The sequence below is a fragment of the Ambystoma mexicanum genome, chromosome 5q, assembly GCF_040938575.1.
Source record: "Ambystoma mexicanum isolate Mex_15411 chromosome 5q, UKY_AmexF1_1, whole genome shotgun sequence".
Taxonomy (NCBI): domain Eukaryota; kingdom Metazoa; phylum Chordata; class Amphibia; order Caudata; family Ambystomatidae; genus Ambystoma; species Ambystoma mexicanum.
In genome coordinates, this window is record NC_090933.1 from 384,077,394 (window position 1) to 384,094,841 (window position 17,448).

Here is a 17,448-nt window from a genome sequence, read left to right on the forward strand (position 1 = left end):
CTTCTTGCCCAAGGTGGTCTCTCCATTTCATCTGAATCAAGAGATCTGCCTGCCGGTGTTCTTACCGAGCCTACAGTCAGAGGCAGCGAGGGCCCTGTTTTCCTTGGACCTCAAGAGAGTCCTCAAGTTCGATCTCTCTCGGACGAAATCCTTCAGGAAGTCTGAGGAGTTATTTGTGACTTTTGGGGGCTCCTCCCCTGGCTCTCGGGCTTCCATTGCCCGTTGGATGGTTCAGGCCATTTCAGAGGCGTACACGGCCATGGGCAGACCTGTTCCTGAGGGGATTCATGCCCATGCGGTCAGAGCCAAAGCTGTCGCGTTTCAGAGACCTGCTTCTTGGGATGTCATCAGCAAGGCGGCTACTTGGGCCACTGCGTCAGCCTTTTGTAAGTACTACTCACTGGACTTCCGCTTGAGGCAAAATGCAGAGTTTGGTCAGGCGGTTCTGAAGAACCTTTTTCCTTCTGCCTAGATATGAGGCAGATTATTACAGCTCCACCCTATGTTCTTGTTTGGTGGAATCACCCAAAAGGATGTCGGAAAGGGGAAGGGACCTATGAGTAATTACATTTACTCACTGTAGTGACTAGAGTACTCATAGTCCCATTTTGTCCATCTGTCCCATCCGCCTTCCCTAGTTAGTATGCCAATGGTTAATATCTAATAAGCGTAGCCAGGTATCTAAGCGTCCAATGTGTTCAAAGGAGACTGAGGGGATGCGCCGGAGGGCGGTGTGATCCCACGCCAAGGCCAGGCGCCTGTGTTATATGCGAAATTTAAAGGGGAAGCTACATTTTTCGCTGCCAAATGTTCTGGTACCGTCCCCATGTTGGGGGACGTCCACAAGATTGGAGGAAAAGGGACTATGGACTAGGAGTACTCTAGTCACTACGGTGAGTTACTTTAATTATTTTGCCATATTCGTGGACTCTGTCCGGTTATTTAGGCCTGAGATCATTTATTATGGTAATCCCATTCTGCGCATGAGTTCGCTCTAAATTGCTACTGCACACTGGCGAGACGGATGGTGGTTGGGAGTGGCGGTGGGTTTTCTGGTGAGATGTTTTGAAAGCAAAAGGAGCATTTTGTCATCCATACTGGTGTCAGTGCCACCATCTATCACTAGTCGTGGAGCACAATCCTGGAAACACTAGAATTTCATGGACACCAAGCATCAGTGGCTCGGCAACCATGTTAGCATTTTTTTCTGCTTTTTAAAACATTAAAAAAAATGGGATCAGTTTAACCTAGACTTTGTACTGGCATCATGGCCCATTCCTTCTGGGTCAATCCCGGCCGTTAAGTGCTTTGGGCGCTATGCTAATGCTTTTGCAGGAGTAGGCCATCATGATTATATATGTCTGCAGGATAAAGTGTTTAGTCAGCACTGCCAGGGATTCAAGCTTTCGAAGGGCAAATCAAAAAATTTGGCGCTCCTCCTACACTCCCCTCGCGCACCCTTGGTGATGCAGCAGGGGGCCACCACATGTTTCAAAAGGCAGGGCACGGCAGGCGTCCTATTGTTAAATGCGCTCCTATGCCGAGAGCAGAGCGCGTTTAATTTCAATATGGCGCCCACCACGCCAGCTCGGGGGCGACCTTCAAAGACTCCCCCCAAGCTGGCATGGCAGGGGTCTAATGGAAGGACGCCCCGGGTTGTCTCCCTATCCCGCGCAGCCCGCTGCCATGCCCTAAGGCCGGCTCTGGTGAGGTCTGAAACTGTAAGATATCCACCCAGCACTAATATATGATCTTTTTGAATCACTTTACAATTGTTCTCTACTTTTTTTCCAGGTGGAGCGCGCTAGTGTATAACAGAAGCGTTTTGTTAATGGGTATATTCATACCTATTTTTGTTTTCATCTAAGGTGGTGTTACCATTTTTGTGGCCTTATACGATTACGAAGCGAGAACTACAGAAGATCTTTCGTTTAAGAAGGGTGAACGGTTCCAGATCATTAACAACACGTAAGTGTTCTCTGCATGCTAACATCTAAAATTAGTGCATGACGGTGGCTAAGTGTTCTAATAGCTTTAGGAGATGAAAAGTTTGATAAATTGATGGGTGTGTCCAGTTTGATTGCAGCATTCTTTTGCTAAATGTCGGAAACTACGCCCTTGAATGTTTATGTGAAAGAGAGAGCAGATGTACTTACTATCTGTGACCTTTTCAATGCCTAGTGCTCCAGACGAAACACAGAAACTCTGTCTTGTGTTGCTTTTTAAATTAAAGGTGGATGGTCATAGCCGGGCGTTCACTCGCTTCCAAACGCATTACTCTGGAAATATTTGTGTATTTTAGGGCAGTTTATGAACAGTGGTACCCAAAATTGAACGGAAAGTATAAGAACAAAGTATGAACATAACCAGCAAAGCGCGCCCTGAATTTTTTACCGTATCTTGCTTGTGCAATTCATATAATTTTGTAACATAGTAAATGACAGGAATTGCTATTGCCAAATGTATTGGTACTGAATTTGACTTCCCAATGATGAATGATCCATGCTAGAGATCGACTGTGCGAGGTGCTGGTTTATCAATGATCTCTGCTGCAAGCGCGTACTGAGCTATCTGAGCATTTGTAGAGCATTGCAAGGGGGCGTCCGTAGCCGGTATCTACCAAATGGACACGTCCCGACCGCATATCGCCCATCTTTTGAAATACCCAGAAGTGCAGCTATTTTTCGGAAAAACTATTTTTATAGCTACCAGGGCGTTCCATGTGACTCAAAACCTACTATGTCACAGTGCCTATTTCTTCCAATAGTACTGGAAGTGACACCCTCCACAAAAAGTCAGAGGAACACGTGCCTCATGGTTCTATGTGCCCCATTCAGTCATTTAAAAAAAGTTTCTGCGCAATGCTGTGGAAACTGGTATATTAACTGCCATTTGTCTGTTGTATCTGGATCGGAGGCTAACACAGACCATGCCCATCCTGCGAGTGAGTGCACATGAAGGTCACCGCCTGGGTAGTGCATGGCAAAAGTCGTCTTCACCAAGCTCCAAAGGATTTGTAGTTGGTTTTAAGCGGAGCACTGTTAGACTAGTTGGAAAAAGTTCCACCCTCACTCCAGAGGGTTGAGCTGGTGCTCTGCCCAGCACCCATTCAATAAAATAACTTTTAGAAATGCCAGATCGTTGGGCAGCACCCGGTGGGCACTGTGCTTCACTACTGCAGCCTGGAGTATGTCCAAGTTGAAGCATTTCATGGAGAAGATGGTTGCTGACCTCGTTCCAGCTATCAATGCAGTACCATGCTGGGTAGAATGGTGAAGGGCAACCTTTCACTGCCACTGCCCATGCTGCACTATTTATTTTCATGCTGCTCTCCCAGTCTGCAAGGGGATCACCATGTGATTGCTGCCGGATCTGCCCCTTCAAAGGACGGCCTGCTTTTAGACCATAGGCTGCTCCGGATACGTGGCTCTGGACTTCCAGCATGGCTCTCCCAAAAGCTTCTCATTTTCCTGGAGTAGAAGGTGTAGAGGGTGTTGGGAACTTGAGAAGGTTACCAGCAGGGATCAATTAACAATTAAGGTCTGGTACCCCAGAGGATGTTGGACCCACAGTTTACATCAGATGGCACTGCCTTCTTGAGGAGTGATGCTTGGAAGGAGGAGCACCTCTTCCACCTCCACATAGGATCTGCAGGATCCGGAACAGCATTGGGCCTGCAAGAAGCCGATCTGACTTCTGGGACATGGTGAACACATTTGCCATGCATTACACAGGCAGTGGCTTTCATGTGCATTAGGTTACAGAGTGGGCATGGTCTGTCTTCTGTTCTGATCCAGATCCAACATAGACAAATCAAGCTGGTATCAATGCCTGACACCAACCCCACAGCTAGTGGCCCTGCATGCTGCTCTTTTGCTGGACCGTAGAGACCTGTCTGCACTACAGTGACAAGACATCCCGGTTTTGCCAGGTTTGTTATGGAATAGAGCACTTTGTCACCAGAGTGGTTTTTTTCTTCTTTTTTTTTTTTTTTGTATGAATCTGCACGGATTTCGAGATAAAGCACAATGCTCCTTTACCAATAATTCAGCATAGTAGTTATATACCAAATACATACCATAATTGCTATGTCATTTAAATTTAACACTTAAGCTAGATCGCTGCCATCCTTGAGTGGGCTCGAAGCATTTTACGTTTGTTGCCACAGCGTTCTCTTGCATCTCAGCAAAATATCGTAACTCACTCCCCAAGGAACTATAAACACCTACAAATCAGAAAACTGCTAAAAATCTAGCTCTCTAATCCTGCTAAACAGGAAGCACTATGGAAGAAAAACGCCCGACCTCGACACAAAAAGAGACCCCACAAACCATTTTAAAATCGAACCAAACTAACTGGGCTGGCCCAACGAAAGGGAAGAATACTATTGCCAACATCCATAGAAGGAATTCAGCCTAATCAAAGCAGCACAACCTACAAGAAGGCAGAATCCTCACTTGCCACTAACCCTACCAAAACTTTTCCACCAAACTCGCCTCTCAACCACAAAATACGACACATGCCACTATCACAGTACAAACTTGAAATCGCACAGCAAACCGCACACCCCCTCAGAAATATCACTCATCCCCTACACACAGTCTCCAGTGCTATACCACAGACGCACAAAGCAATCTCATCAGACCCACACACCAAAACACCAATCCCATAGCATCTGAAGCAAACCCAACACACAGTGAACGTTTTTTTCAAAACTGAAGCTACCAACAACCCAGCAAAAACTCTGTTGCGCTATCCCTCTGTCCCAATAACTAACCCTCCTTCCTTTTCAAATTCCCCCTGATGCCTGGAGACAATGCAAATGGCAGTGGTGCGTGGTATTAATCTCAATAAAATAACCTACAATAACTAATTGTACCACAGGGACTGCTTTGGAAACCTTTCCATTGTCGAGCCTAATATCAGAGTGCACGCTCCTTTGTGTGTTACATGCTTTACAGTCAAATGTGCAGTTTTTATAGCCAGGAGAATCTCAGGAATTCCCCACCCCACCCTTTTCCCCATTACTGAAGTGTAGCTGTGCCAGCCACTGGCAAATTGTCCTACTTTTATGTTGGTGGCCTGTCTGGTTTTTATTTTGAAATCTGGTCACTTCATCCTGACCAACCCCTGCCACTGTGCACCAAACAGCATGCCTCCAAGCCGATCTGAAGCCCACCACCTATGCTTCTGCAATCAGCCTCCTCCCCCATCAATGTGCCAGGGCAAAATATATTGATTCCGTCTAGCGGATGTTTTGAGTGTTTCTGACGATTAGGGGAATGTTGGCCGTAATGAACTGGAGGCTTGCTGGAGGCCACTTTAGTGAGGAATTTAACCTCCGCCTTTCTCAGGACCCTGACTTGATAGTCTTTGTGGAAGGTTTACAAAAGGTTGCTCCTAGTTCTGAGATTGGAGTACCTTCTTCCGCAGGGCTTCGCTGTCCTTTAGCGAAGCACTGAAAACTATAGTCATGTCCCTTTTTGTGGACTCCCTTTTCTATTCCATAACATAATAGTTGCGCAGCAGTATCAACTTGTACTTAGGGATGCAGACTTACTATCGACCCATCCTACGTCCGCACCGCTTATTATAGAGGCATCCAGAGTGGGGTTGCAGCATAATGCCGTCCCCACCCTTCTGTCGGTCAATGAATCAAGAATCAAAAGAATTATATGTTTTTAACAGGAAAATCTTCACATCTGGCAGTCTAGCTTTGCATGCAGCCAATGCTTTTGGGACTCTGGCCAGATAGACATTCTTTGTGATCCGGCTGGAATCTGTCCAGCATATCCTGGTGAATATGCATCCACAATGCATGCAACTTGTCAGAGATTGCAAACAGTCAGCCAACTGTCTCTGTAGTGGAGCCATAACATTGTGGCTTTCATGACCTATTCCGTGGGTAGAGGCTGTGGTTGTTTAATATTCATGGTTGCAGACCTCTGGATTTGCCCGGGAGATTATGCCAATTTGCTAACCTGTTTATATCCCAAAAATCGGAAGTGCAGGCATTTACCATTTACTCAGGGCGATCTTCCTTAATTTTAATTTCTGTCACTTTTCTTATCACTAACTTTTTTGTCTGCCCAAAAGTATAATAATTAGAGTACTATAGTTACTAACTTTAAACTTGATGTTTAATATCAAGCTTACATGATAAACCTCTTCCAAAATGAAAATGACCACCTCAATTTCCTCATTGATAAAGAATCCATTATAATTGCCACATTAGTTATTTGTGGTTTCAAACCATGCAGAACGAAAAAAGCCGCCCTGGACAATCCTATCCAGTTCTATTATGGAAATAAGGAATTAGAAGGAATAAAGTCCAAAGTTCCCCATATGCGAAGGGGAAACTACATGCACCCCAAAAGACATTTGGACTATTCTATCCTGTTTTTCAGAAGATTTTAAGAATCCTAATGAATAAAAGAATAAAACCTTCCTGAAGATCCACCACACAAGGTGGTGAAACACATGTAGAGGTGATTTCGCAAAAACGCCTAAACACATGAATTACTAATGTGGAAATTATAATTGATTCTTTATCAACGAGGAAATTGAGACGTTCATTTTCATTTTGGAAGATGTTTATCAAGTAAGCTTGATATTAAACATCAAGTCTTAAAATAAAAATAATTGTTATTCTGTTTTTCAATAAACTCGTCGACTGGTGCTTTTTCAGTATTCTCTCTCTTTGCATCCAAGGCAGCTATGTCCGTGGAGACAGTCAAATCTTCCAGGCTATAAACACGCCCTTGGGCTTGTCGGCTTCAAACTTTCAGCTTCTTTGCTTAGGGCTAAACTTTCTGCCCCTTCATCTTTTGGCACCTGAGAACCAAGACAGAGTTCACTTAGGGTCAGCACCACCAAGCCTGGTGGGGAAGGGCAGCTGAACAAGGGAAAGCCCCCATACCCTCTTGCACTCTAGTGCCAAAATCTCATTTTTCTGCCTTGTTCCACTCATCCCCAGCGGGTGACATGATGCATGTTTTTCATCCACATTGGCACCCTGGTGGTTTCATGTGATAGTCTTTCCGAAAACGAAAACGGCAGTTTTAAAACAAATTGTGTCAAAAAGGCTGTGGTGTGACCCCTGCAATCCATGTAATGGATGCATGGGACACCCCTGCTACCTCTGGACACATTATACCGTAGAAGGCGTAGAAGGGAAGCGGGGGGGACACCCCTGCTCCCCTTGTGTGGTATAATAGAAACATTTCTACAGGGTCACTCCACAGCCTTTTTCCCGAGATTTCTTGTAAAAACTGCAATTTGTCAGAGACCGGATTACTGGATACCCCCCTGGCCACTACCAACAAGTGGGTCTTGAATGTTGTTCTCCTGAAGCCCAATTTAACCTCTTTGCTTGCTGTAGTCTCCTTCAGATGCTCTTCATGGCAAGAATATTTCACAAATCTTAAACAAGAAAATGGCAGAACTTGTTTTCCCTAGAGGTTTGGAAAGGCTGTATTCAAAGTACTGTCTCGTACCCAAGAATGGGGTTTGAGTGGGTGGCTTGAGTCCCACTCTGGTCTCCACATTCTGAACTGCTCTGTAGGGGGGATACTGACTGGTGTCCCTGGATCTCTGGGACACGTATTTCCACATTGAAATTCCCCATAAACATAGCTGTTTGTCTGTGCTAGATTAGACACAGTACCAGTTTTTCAGTCCTTCCCTTTGGGCTGCTTTCTATCTTCGTGATGTTTGCAAATCGCCTCAGGAGAGAGCAACAGAGTGCATGTATGTGGACAACTGGCTGTTGAAGGCTCAGTCTGCAGAGTTGGTTTTTAATAATTTGTTTTGGGCATGCAATCTCCTCAATTCCCAGAGGGTCTCCTTATATGCACAAGTCTTTACTGTTGCCTTTGGGGTGTCTTTTTGTGTTGGAGACTGTTGGATACTATCCTCGGGATGGCTCCCCCTCGAGGCTTTCAGGCACTGCATCAGAAAGTTAGTTTTCATTGTATATCCAGAATTTTGGCTTCCTTTTTCAGGGCATTTCTACATATTTCTACTACCTCAGGCAAGACTGTGGATGAGGTAGATTCAGTGGTCTTTGCAGAATGATTTATTCCAATTTTGGGGAGTCCTCTGCCTCTGAGTACTTGCCTTTGAGAGCATGGGGATATGCAGTGGTCGATCAAGATCTTTAACCTGTTATATAGAGGAACACTTCAGCAACTGTGGCCACAGTTCACCCTAGCCGTAGATGCTTCTGAGTGGATGGTCTCACTTGTTTGATTCAGAGGCAAGCAGACTTTCAAAAAGTGATACAGCCTGCTAATCAGTCTTCTGGGGCTCAAGGCAATCCACTGGGCCCTGACAGCTTTCTTCCTTTGATCATGGGCATAGTCATACAAATACTGACCATGTCTCAAACTGTGCACTCTCCACAAGTGAGTGCGAATTCACTCTTGGTAAGTAAGAAATTGTGTGCTTTGTGCAAGTGGAGAACTGAGGGGGGGCTAGTGACTTTATATGCATGCAATAATTATAATTGTATAAATGCATCAAAGCGGTGCCATCAGAAAAGGGGTCACAATTTCAACAATTATAATTCTTCAACAAGAGGTATGTAATATCTCTCCACCGCTACAGTGAAACAATAGTAGTCTGTTTTGGGGAATTGTTAAACGATATTGCTTTCACAGTGGGCCATCTTGCAGGCAAAAAGTGGCAGATGTCCTCAGCAGACTGTTGATGGTGTCCTAGAGGAGAACTGTACTAGGAGGGTCTGGTACTATTTTATTTTATTTTTTAAAAAAATTTATTTTTTTTATTTTTTTCCATGTGCGGTTTTGCTCAGGTGAACTACGTCGCCTCCAGAGTGAATGTGAAAAGGAACCAGTTGTGCTTCAGGGAATTTTCCCTAAACTGGTCATTAATATGCTAGGTTAGTGGATGGGTATTTGAGCCTGATCTGTTTTTCCACCATTTCCTACGATCCTATTTGTTTTGAGGAGTGTGACGAGTTAGAGGAACTACCCATCTTTTCTTATGAGATGGTCCGGGCGCTACCCGATGTGCCTCCCAGTGATGCGTGGAGCAGCATTTGCTGGGCCTGCCCTCCCCGCAGATGCACAGTATTTCCATAAGTCATTTAAATAGATTGTTGCCTAAAAAGTAGTCCGCAAAGGTCATACTCAACAGTAGCGAAGAAGGCAATTGCAAATGTTTCCTAAACTCTAATATGAAAATAATGTTAAAATTCCAGAGTGTAGGGAACAGTTAATATTGATTTGTGTTTAATGTGCCAAATCTGGACAATTCACCTTCTCCCCAGTGGGGGGATACCCCCTCTGACTCCACGGAGGTGAGCACACTACGTAAGTCCTTCCCTAGGGGTCTTGACAAGTGGGACCTCACTGCGAGTGACTTCACTCTTGGGGACAAGGACTCCCATTCCAACATGGCACTCCCCAGTCAAAAAAATGTCAGAAAACTGTTGCATTCCCTGTTATAACTATGAATCACAAAGATCCTTCTGTGACCCTATTGGCTTTGTGTAATGGCGAACCTCGCCTAAGTGCCATAGTCGTGGAAGACTGACATCATTTCATTCATTCTATTGACCTTATATGAGACGCAAGTGTTTTGTGAATGGAGAGACAACTGCTGCGGTGGGAGGAGTGCAAGTTCTACACAGAACCTGTTTATCAATGTTGTGGTAACCGCCAAGAGTGTCAAGAAAGCACAGAGACATCCCATGTTGAGACAGAGTAAAGGGAAGCAGAATACTCTACAACACAGACAGCATAGTACATACATCACGGGTTGCAGTGTTATTCGAATGGGCAAGAACACGAAGCCAAAGTGTATACTGAGAGAAGACTTTTTACCACAGAGCAAACAGACTATTGGGGATGTCCCAACGCTATGAAGGTGAGAAAGAAAGAAGTGTATTTTCAAGTCGTCCTTGAGGGATTGGAACATTTAAAAATAAGAAACTGTCGTTATCAGAGGAGAGTTAAACCTGTTACAGATAATAGTTGTTGTGAAGACCATCTACAAGAACTTTTAAAGACCGCAAATAAGTCAACTACAATTGGGCCAGGCAGAAGTCCATACCGAGGCTATTGAGCAAGCCTCCCTTTTCGTTTGAGTTAGGTATTTTTCTAAAGTGGTAGGGCCAGTTAGCTACTTAGGACTAGGACAGAAGACTTTTTATTTGAACTAGACGAGCTCCCTTAGTTTTATTGTTGGGTAGGGAACTTTAAACAAAATGTGACTCATGACCACATATAGTTAGTCCTTCTGGTTCACCACGCTAACCACAACTCTATCAGAATTGAATACCAAAAGGAAAGTGAACCTCAACAGTTCACCAAACGCAAACAGAAATTACTCTGAGAATACTAGTGAAGTATTGTCAGGTCCGACAAGAGAACAAGGAGCCAGACCACTTGTGGTTGAGTGAAACAGCAGACCCTGCTTGCTGTGAGTAAACCAAAGGGTGTGAAACGCAGCATAGCCACAACCACATACATCTTCAGTTACAATATGGCGCAATGGTTTGGGACATCGTTAAAGGCTCGAGCCATCGATTGAACAATCTGTAGATTATTTAAATCCTGACTGAAACCAAAAGAGAAATAACATTACCATAATGTATCTAATGAAACCTCAGGAGAGGCAAAATTCTCACTGGAAAGACCAATCCCTGTGCTGGATTACAAAGGCAACCACTGGCTCAGCACTAAAAAAAAACAATGCTGGAAAAAGCCAAAGGAGGGCAAAGACTGGGATGAAGTAGACGTGCTCCTCACCATTCTCTGAATACACAGGGAAACTGCCACATGGTGCCAGCATCTGATGAGTCATCCGCTTTTTGACAGAAAGCTGTTTAGGAAGCCCCCCCGGTAGACAATTACTTTTCTCCTGATACACCGGTACAGTGTTCCACAACACACAGCTCCACCAGCTCAACAGGCAGTAAGGGAAACTCGTATCTTGACTTGAGGCAATCTGGAAAACAGAATACACAACAAACGCTTAGCCAGTAAATAAAAAAGCTATCTGACAATTGGTCCTCCAATGCACTATTGGCACCTGCCTGGTCTTCTGCATCTTCTTGCTTGGTTCTTCCAAAAGACGGCAAAAATGTGAGTGTCCATAGACCGAGCACTCCCCGTCACTCCCAGGTCTCACGAGAACCATGCACCAAGTACAGAAATGTTTGCATGGACATACTGCTGAATGGCACAAGGACACACCACAGACAGAGCCTGAGTGAAATAACGGCCAGCAGTAAACCTGGCATCCAGAAGGTTCCTCAGAACAGTAAGATCCGGGAGTACTGCAAGTAGGTTCACACTGGGCTTGGGCCCAGTACCAGGTCACCACAACTGTACAAGGAAGAGCCAACTCAGTTCAAAAATAGACCCAAAATCCAGTTCCACTTCACATCCTCATCAAACAATGCGTTCAAACCACTCAATCCATGGAATGGGCAAAGGTCACAATTCCAAATGTCTTTTAAATAAGGGCAAAAGTACCGTCCATAAAGCATTAGGAATCTAGGCAACAAGCAGAAGGTCGGGTATCGAATCCAAAACAAGTTCATGGAAACTGTGCTTACCGTTAGCAACTCGTTGAGCAGTGTGCAGTGGCGACCTTAGCTGCATTTAATTTCCTGCATTCCCAGCGTCCAGATGCCTTAAGGAACGCCATTGACCGAGCCCACATTGATGTGATGTCATGGCTTTCTGCGACCTCTAGGAAGCACAGTCTACCTAGTGTCTCCACTACCACACACTCCTCAATAAACACTATCGGGCATAAAGCGATTGTCCCCCATGTAGAGGGGTGCGGCCTGGGAACAGGTAGTTCACCTATAAACTGTTCAACAGTTACTCTGACAGAGGAATGCCGGAGGTCTTGCCACAAGAGCTAGTAGTTTCCTTCGAAGAGAACCTAGAGGAAGGTTGTACTCGCTAAACCAAAGATCAGAAGGAAGGCCTGAGGAGTTGGAAATTCCTTATGAATCATAAGAAGGGGAAAATAGTGTCCGCCTCAAAACGACCCTAAACATAGGGGGTGAGGGGATACTTTGTTTTCAGTGAAAGAATCCACTGAGCCAGAGGTCATGAGACTTAAGGTAACCTTAAGGACTCTGAGGTCATGAAGAGACCAGAGAAGATTAAGAGGACAGTAGGCCTTTGAGAGGCCCTGAGACCGTAGAGAAGACATAACTATGGGTATCCCCAGGAGGGGACTGTCTAGGAAAGCATCTGGTATATATTTGTTTTCTGGAATAGGGATTGTACTCTGAAAGTATAGGTTCATGAACATTTCTTTTATCCAAACTTTGAGAACCTTGTGTTGTAGCCTAGGGTTAGCTAGGAGACTTAAGGACCTCTAAAGATTAGGGTTGAATTTTCAGTTGCCCATCATCCAGATTCAATACCTCCTGAACTTTGGTTAACATAGCAGGGCATCCCTGGAGGAACAGTGACTTATAAGAGTAAGAACCCCCACTTTAAGTTATCCCATCCTTGAAACTAGTTCCTTCTTTTTTCTAGAATATCTCCCTCGTTCCTGTAGGCGTTCATCCAACACAAGAACTTGTGTTTGGAGTCTCAATAAAGAATCATTAAACTTCATTTGTGTAGTAAGTTGTGCCATGGCTCGACTTTGTGTGTGTCATGTATTGGAAATTAAATGGAAAATGTTGTTTGAAAACAGAAGAGAATCGGTGTTGCCTTATGTAATGAACTATTCCTAAAGGGAGGTGTGGGTGTAGCTGTCCTTGCAGCAGACCTATACTGGAGGGAGAAGAAAGGGATGGGGTTTTAAACCTAATCCAAGACGGAAAGGATGCCATGAGGCAATCTTTACAGTCTAATCTGGATACTTTGTATTCCGTGAGTAGATCTATGGCTGCCAGTACTGAGACACATGTCATGGCTCAGGAAGTCAGGATTTTCGGTGGATGTCGGCACGTTTGCTGGACATGCCTTTTGATGGAACTCATCTTTTTGGTGGGAAGGCTGACGACAGCTTAAAGAAGCTGCAGACTTCAAGGGCAGGAGCTAAATCTTTAGGGGCGGCAATTAGACAAATAATGCAATCCTCAAGACAAGGGTGGAGAGGACGCCCTTTTTTCCCGTTTCTTTTCTTCCATCTCTAGAGGAAGAGGACAGTTTTCACAAAGGGGCCAGAGGAGGGCTACTTGTGGAGCCAGAGGCAAAGAAATTAGAACTCCACATGTAACAACTGCTGACTTACCCTCAGCTGCAAGTGGAGCAGCAAAATGCCCATCACCCACAAGTCTGTGGTAGGAGGCAGGCTGTTGCAACATCTCTGGAGTTGGCGAAGCATAGCTTCAGATGCTTGGGTGCTACAAACGGTAGCCAATGGTTACTTCGTCGGATTGCCCCCCAAAGACCAGATCTTCCTTGGTTCCAGATTTGCTCCTAAAACAAGAGAATTCTCATCCTGTTGGAGAAAGGTGCAATAGCGTTGGTACCTGCAGCAGAGAGAAACCAGGGTTGGTAGTCTCCCTACTTCCTAATCCCTAGAACGTTGGCGTGCGACCCATCTTGGACTTGAGATGCTTGAACAAGTTCCTTAGGAAGGACAAGTTCAAGATGGTAACTTTCACAGATCCTTCAGGCCCTTCGAATCCAGGATTGGTTGGTGTCATTAGGCCTTCAGGATGCTTACTTTCATGTGCCAATTCATCTGAAGCAAGAAGTACCTGAGGTTCACGGTTGGTGGTTCTCATTATCAGTTTCGGGTTCTGCCATTTGGGCTCACCTCAGCCCGAGGGTGTTCACCAAGCTTATGGCAGTGTTGACAGCAAGTCTATGGAAGGAGGGGATTCACATCTACCACTACCTGGACGATTGCTTAATTAGGGCTTGATCTCTGGAACACTCCGAGTCCTCTCTATTGCACCTGCCACTTCCTCCAGGTGCTGGGCTTCACCCAGAACTTCAAGCAGTCCTGGATTCAGCTTCGGGAGAAGCTTTTCCACCCGAGTTGAGGGCTCAACATCTCTCGCAAATGGTCCAAACATTTCAGAGTGGCCTACATCTTCCGCCATTCAACTTCCTAAGGTTGCTCGTCCTTATGACATCCGTAGTTTTTCTGGTGCCAGAAGCCTGTCTGAAAATGTGATCCCTTCATTGGGCACTTAGATCAGTGGTCTCAATTCTGCGGCAGAATGACAGGTCTGCCAACAAAGGTCGCTTAGCATCTTTTGTGGTGTGCCAGCCGTGAAAATGTGATGAGGAGAACCTTTTTGGCAACCATGGCCGGAGGTGACAGTTGTGACAGACTCCTCCCTCACAGGATGTGGAGCGCACATGAAAGATCTTTCAGTAAGTGGACACTGGTCTCAGAGTCCATACTCCATATCGCAAGGCATGAATTAGTTTACAGAAATTGATTAGCAGAGTTTGCTAATTAAAATGTTCTTGATTAGCAAACAAACCCACTTGAGTAGCAAAGTTGTACTAATATTTTTGTCATCAGTCGTTATTTGTACCAAAGACATAAAATGAACACCATTATAGCATTTTAGTGTACTTTTGAAGAAAGACATTAGTGAGAGGAGTTGGGCCTTGCAAATTCTTTAAAATTGTGCTAGACTTGCAGGCCGAATAACTTAGTTTACCTACTCGACCTAAGAGAAATGCACTTGACACATGGTGACAGATGACAAAAAATGTAAATGTGCTTTCTGTAAATTGGTGCATGTCACCACAACCCCTGTTTGTTTGGCACACTGCTGCCATTCAGAGCAGAGGCCAGCCATGCACAATAAACATTGTATTGGACATTTCCTTCAAACAAAGTAAACGTTAAATAAGTTTCAAACATCCCCTTCAAATGTTACTCACCCTTCATAAAATCTACTTGACTATGCAAGTGGGTGAGTAGACTTTAGGAGTCCTAGATGAGTGTCTGTAAAATGGTTAGATGCATGAATGGACCTAAATAAATAGATATTATAGAACAGTTTGGCCAGCTCTCTCCTGCAGGTGCCAATATATAATGCTCAAAGCAAAGCAAGCTTTGGAGACTAACTAGGTGTGATATTGCAGTACATATGTAGATGTACAGGCTGATTGGAACTATTGGTCACTACTTTGAGTTAACATCTAGGTAGATTTGTGTATTCAATATGGAAGAGGAAAGTAAGAGACTAAGCAGATTGGATGGTATAGGTGGCAGAGAATTGGGAAAACTAGGTGGAATATTGTAGTTTTTGGCCATCTCACTTTCAGGGTAGCTGGTATAAAGCAACAGGGTGATCAGATGCATCAAAAAGTTCGGGACCAGCAGGTCACAAAACTGGGTTTGCCATCAAAACCATTTAGCCCTGTGATCAGATACATTTCCAAAAGTGTTTGCTCGTCAATATGATGCATCTCCCCAAACAAAATGAAATCTAGTTGACACTAGGATTTAGGTACACTAACCTAAACTTTACTGTAAAGCATGGAGACAATGCAGTGTTTTACAGTCGCAATACTGTAATGCACTGTGTAACAACTTACATTTTTAGGAATGGAATTGCATGACTGTCTTAACAAAAATAGTTAACACATACTGCTCTTTGCCAAACGGGACATGGCTTAATAAAAGTGTAATCTTGATTACTTCTGGTTTGCAATTATTTGAAAAGGAAAAATAAATCTTCCCTAGCACTCCCACGCAGGCATTTGGCACAGTGGAGGAGATGATTACTGATCCACTCCCTCTCCATTAGCCCCTTTGAATTTACAGAGAAAAGGGAGTGTAGATTGCCCTGAGGGCAAGAGAAGAATGCATTCATTGAACAGGGTAACTGTCAATGTAATTAGCAAACCGACAGAATTGTATAGTAAATTGCGGTGTGATAATGCTGATCTACCTTTTGTAGCCGAGGGCCATCAGATTAGCTCTGGTTGCTTTCCTGACCTGAATACGGGGGAAAAGTGTCCTGATAATGATGGACAATACAGCGGCCATGCACTACCTCACCAAGAGAGGGGGAGTAGCGCCGCTGCCCCTCTGCAGAGATGCAATGCAGCTCTGGTTCTGGACACAGAAGAAATGTCTCTTCTGGGAGTTCATCTAGACGGAGATTAAAACACTGCAACGGATGCTCTGAGCAGGCAGTGCAAACTCCCACGAGTGGGAGCTAGCTCAGGAAGTACTTCTGGAGCTCTTCGCCCTTTGGGGAACCCCTTTATGTGGATCTGTTCGCGACCAGTGTCAACAGGAAGTGCGAGCAGTGCTGCTCCAGGGAATTTGCGCCCCTCCCCCTCTAAGAGGAGCTCTAGGGACGCATTTGTAGTGGGCTGGGAGTTTCCACTACTGTACGTGTTTCCTCCAGTCCCCGTCATTCCTCATGTAATAAGGAGGTTGAGGAAGTTAGGGAAAATCATGATCCAGATTTCTCCGGATTGGGCCAGGTGAAGGTGGCACCCGGACTTTCTTGAAATGGCCACCTGCTCTCCAATTAGTCTTCCCCAAAGAGAGGACCTACTCTCGCAATAGGGAGGTTACATTCTTCACCCAGAAATCAGGACTCTCAACCTTCACACCTGGTATCTGAAAGGGTGCGATATAAGGATTGGGACCTTCCAGAAGACGTAATGTAGGTGTTTCATTCGGCTAGAAGACCGGCAACTAAAACCCTATCCAGCTGCCGTTTGAATAGGTTTTGCAGCTGGTGCAGGGAAAAGAAATGTGATCCTTTACATGTAAACTTGCCACTGTTCTATCTTTCTTGCTCCAATTGACCCACTGTGGGTTACAAGTGGCCCGGCGAAGGGCTACTTGGTGGCACTATCAATTTTTAAGAGATCTCCTGATAAGGGATCGAACTTTAAAGTGCCGATTTGTAATACAATTTCTTAAGGGTCTAACAAATTTGTTCCCGCCTACTCCCTTTATTGTGCCAACATGGAACTTGAACTTAGTATTGAAATGTCTTATGGGTGCTCCTTTCGAGCCCTTACATTTGTGTCCATTGAGGATGCTTACAATAAAGATGCCCTTTTTAGTAGCTCTTATGTCTGCCCGCAGAGTAAGTAAGTGTGGTGCAAGCCCTGCCTTCAAAGCCTCCTTTCACGTCCTTTTTCAAGGACAAAGTAGTTTTAAAAGTTCGATCTTTTTTGTCAGAGTTCCACTTTTCACAACTTACAGAATTATCAACCTTCTATCCTCCTCCTCACCCATCAAAAGAGGAGGAGAGACTCCATCGTCTGGACCCTAGAAGGGTATTAAGTTACTATATTTCTCGGACAACAAATGTTTGGTAGGAAAACCAGCTTTTTGTTGAATACGCTGGACAGAGATTAGGTTTAGTGGTCACAAAACAAACAATTTCTAGATGGATTGTCATGTGTATAACAGAATGCTACTCTTTGGCAGGAAAAGACTTGCCCCAAGGTTTGAGTGTGCATTCCACTAGAGGGGTGGCTGCTTACTCCGCTCTAGAAA

General features: G+C 44.7%; 1 protein-coding gene across 5 annotated transcripts in view; it reads left to right on the forward strand.

The window, feature by feature from the left end:
- The window catches only part of YES1 (YES proto-oncogene 1, Src family tyrosine kinase), a 1,102,642-nt gene that overhangs the window by 392,680 nt on the left and 692,514 nt on the right, over positions 1 to 17,448 (forward strand). For all 5 annotated transcript variants that reach the window (XM_069620865.1, XM_069620866.1, XM_069620868.1 and 2 more), the window contains one exon: positions 1,869 to 1,968. In XM_069620865.1, the coding sequence (XP_069476966.1) occupies positions 1,869 to 1,968 (100 nt within the window). The remainder of the gene's footprint in view (positions 1 to 1,868; positions 1,969 to 17,448) is intronic.